The sequence below is a fragment of the Trachemys scripta genome, chromosome 2 (assembly GCF_013100865.1).
Source record: "Trachemys scripta elegans isolate TJP31775 chromosome 2, CAS_Tse_1.0, whole genome shotgun sequence".
Lineage (NCBI taxonomy): Eukaryota > Metazoa > Chordata > Testudines > Emydidae > Trachemys > Trachemys scripta.
The window spans coordinates 62,753,152-62,754,711 of NC_048299.1; the positions used below are offsets into that span (position 1 = coordinate 62,753,152).

The 1,560-nt window shown below is 42.4% G+C and overlaps 1 protein-coding gene across 1 annotated transcript in view; it reads right to left on the minus strand.

Annotated features, from left to right (window-relative positions):
- Window positions 1-202: 202 nt before the first annotated feature.
- The window catches only part of HACL1 (2-hydroxyacyl-CoA lyase 1), a 38,199-nt gene continuing 36,841 nt past the window's right edge, over window positions 203-1,560 (minus strand). Inside the window, exon 17 of the mRNA XM_034760721.1 lies at window positions 203-1,025. Within this exon, the coding sequence (XP_034616612.1) occupies window positions 993-1,025 (33 nt within the window). The 3' untranslated portion in view covers window positions 203-992. The remainder of the gene's footprint in view (window positions 1,026-1,560) is intronic.

Consider the following 1,560-nt stretch of genomic DNA (forward strand, 5'->3'; position numbering starts at 1 on the left):
CAACTGGCCCCAACTTTAACGCTTTGCAATCTCTTGATCCTGGAATGTTTATTTCTGAATTCTTATGCACTACTGATTTCAGCATGATAGGTGTGTGTGTGAACAGGTGGACAAGGCAGTAATTTAAGATTTTTTTTTTCTGCAAGTAAAGCGGGTTCCAGTTAGCAGGCTGCAGAAATTAATCCAACAAACAAATTCAGTATTGCAGTGAAATCTGGCATTTTTTTAATACACTTTAGAAGTTTCTAAAGTGATTCCGGGATACAAAACTGTCAATCCACAGTCTGCATCTCTGTACAGAAAAATACAGTGCAAGAAATTAAGGGCTTAGTCCTTTTCTGACAAGACTCCCATTGAAATCAGTAGATAATTTGCTGGAGTAGAGGCTGAGCACCAACCCTGAAAGGTGCTGAGGACTGTCAACCCCAATGGACTGTGGGAACAGGAAGTGAAGATATTCAGCACCTCTCACGGAGGATCCAACCCTGAGTAAGAGATTCAAATTTGGGGTCCATAAAACAAGCTCTCTAGTAAGCAGCATGTTGGTCAAGAGGGAAAAAACAACCCCAAAACAAAGGACAGACTATGATTGAGATTTTTTTCCATTTGTAAACAACATAAAATCCCTTTCCCCTTCCAGCCCCCCAAGGAATAAGGATTTCATTGACAAGTCTGATTGGTTACATTTATAGTAAAAAGAAAAAAATGATTTTATCATTCAAGTGTTTCTATATGATCTGGTTCATAGCCATAAAAGAACGATTTCCTTTGAGTGGACACTCTGAGGTACATTTAGGTGTCTCTTGTGTTGATTACTGCTATTACAATAGTATATGAGTGATTTTTTTTTAAAAAAGTGAAACAAAACTAGGATTTTACAATCTTATGTAAATAATGATAAAATATAGTTTTAGCAGTTTCACTCCTGGAAAATGATTTGGTTTGGCTGAAGCAGATGTATTGGGTAGGATCATCACACTCTGCATCTTTTGTTACATATTAGAACGAGTCAGCCAGTGAAAATCCTGGAAGCAAAAAAACCAAAAATGAAACAGACAAGTAGAAGGTGGAGTAGAATACAAATACGTATTTACTAACATATATTCCTTCCCTTGTGGAATTGTGTAAGACTGCTTATGAACATATAATTTTATTCTCAATTTCTTTGTTAGGAGCTTAGAGCAGTGGTTCCCAAACTTGTTCGGCCGCTTGTGCGGGGAAAGCCCCGGGCGGGCCGGGCCGGTTTGTTTACCTGCCACGTCCGCAGGTTCGGCCGATCGCGGCTCCCAGTGGCCGCGGTTCGCTGCTCCAGGCCAATGGGAGCTGCTGGAAGCGGCGCAGGCCGAGGGACATACTGGCCGCTGCTTCCAGCAGCTCTCATTAGCCTGCAGCGGTGAACCGCGTGTGGCCAGTGGGAGTCGCCCGCGATCGGCTGGACCTGCAGACGGGACAGGTAAACAAACTGGCCCGGCCCACCAGGGGCTTTCCCTACACAAATTCCCCAATTTGAGAAACACTGAGGTAAAGAGAAGTTAATATAAATTTTAACTTGATACTCCA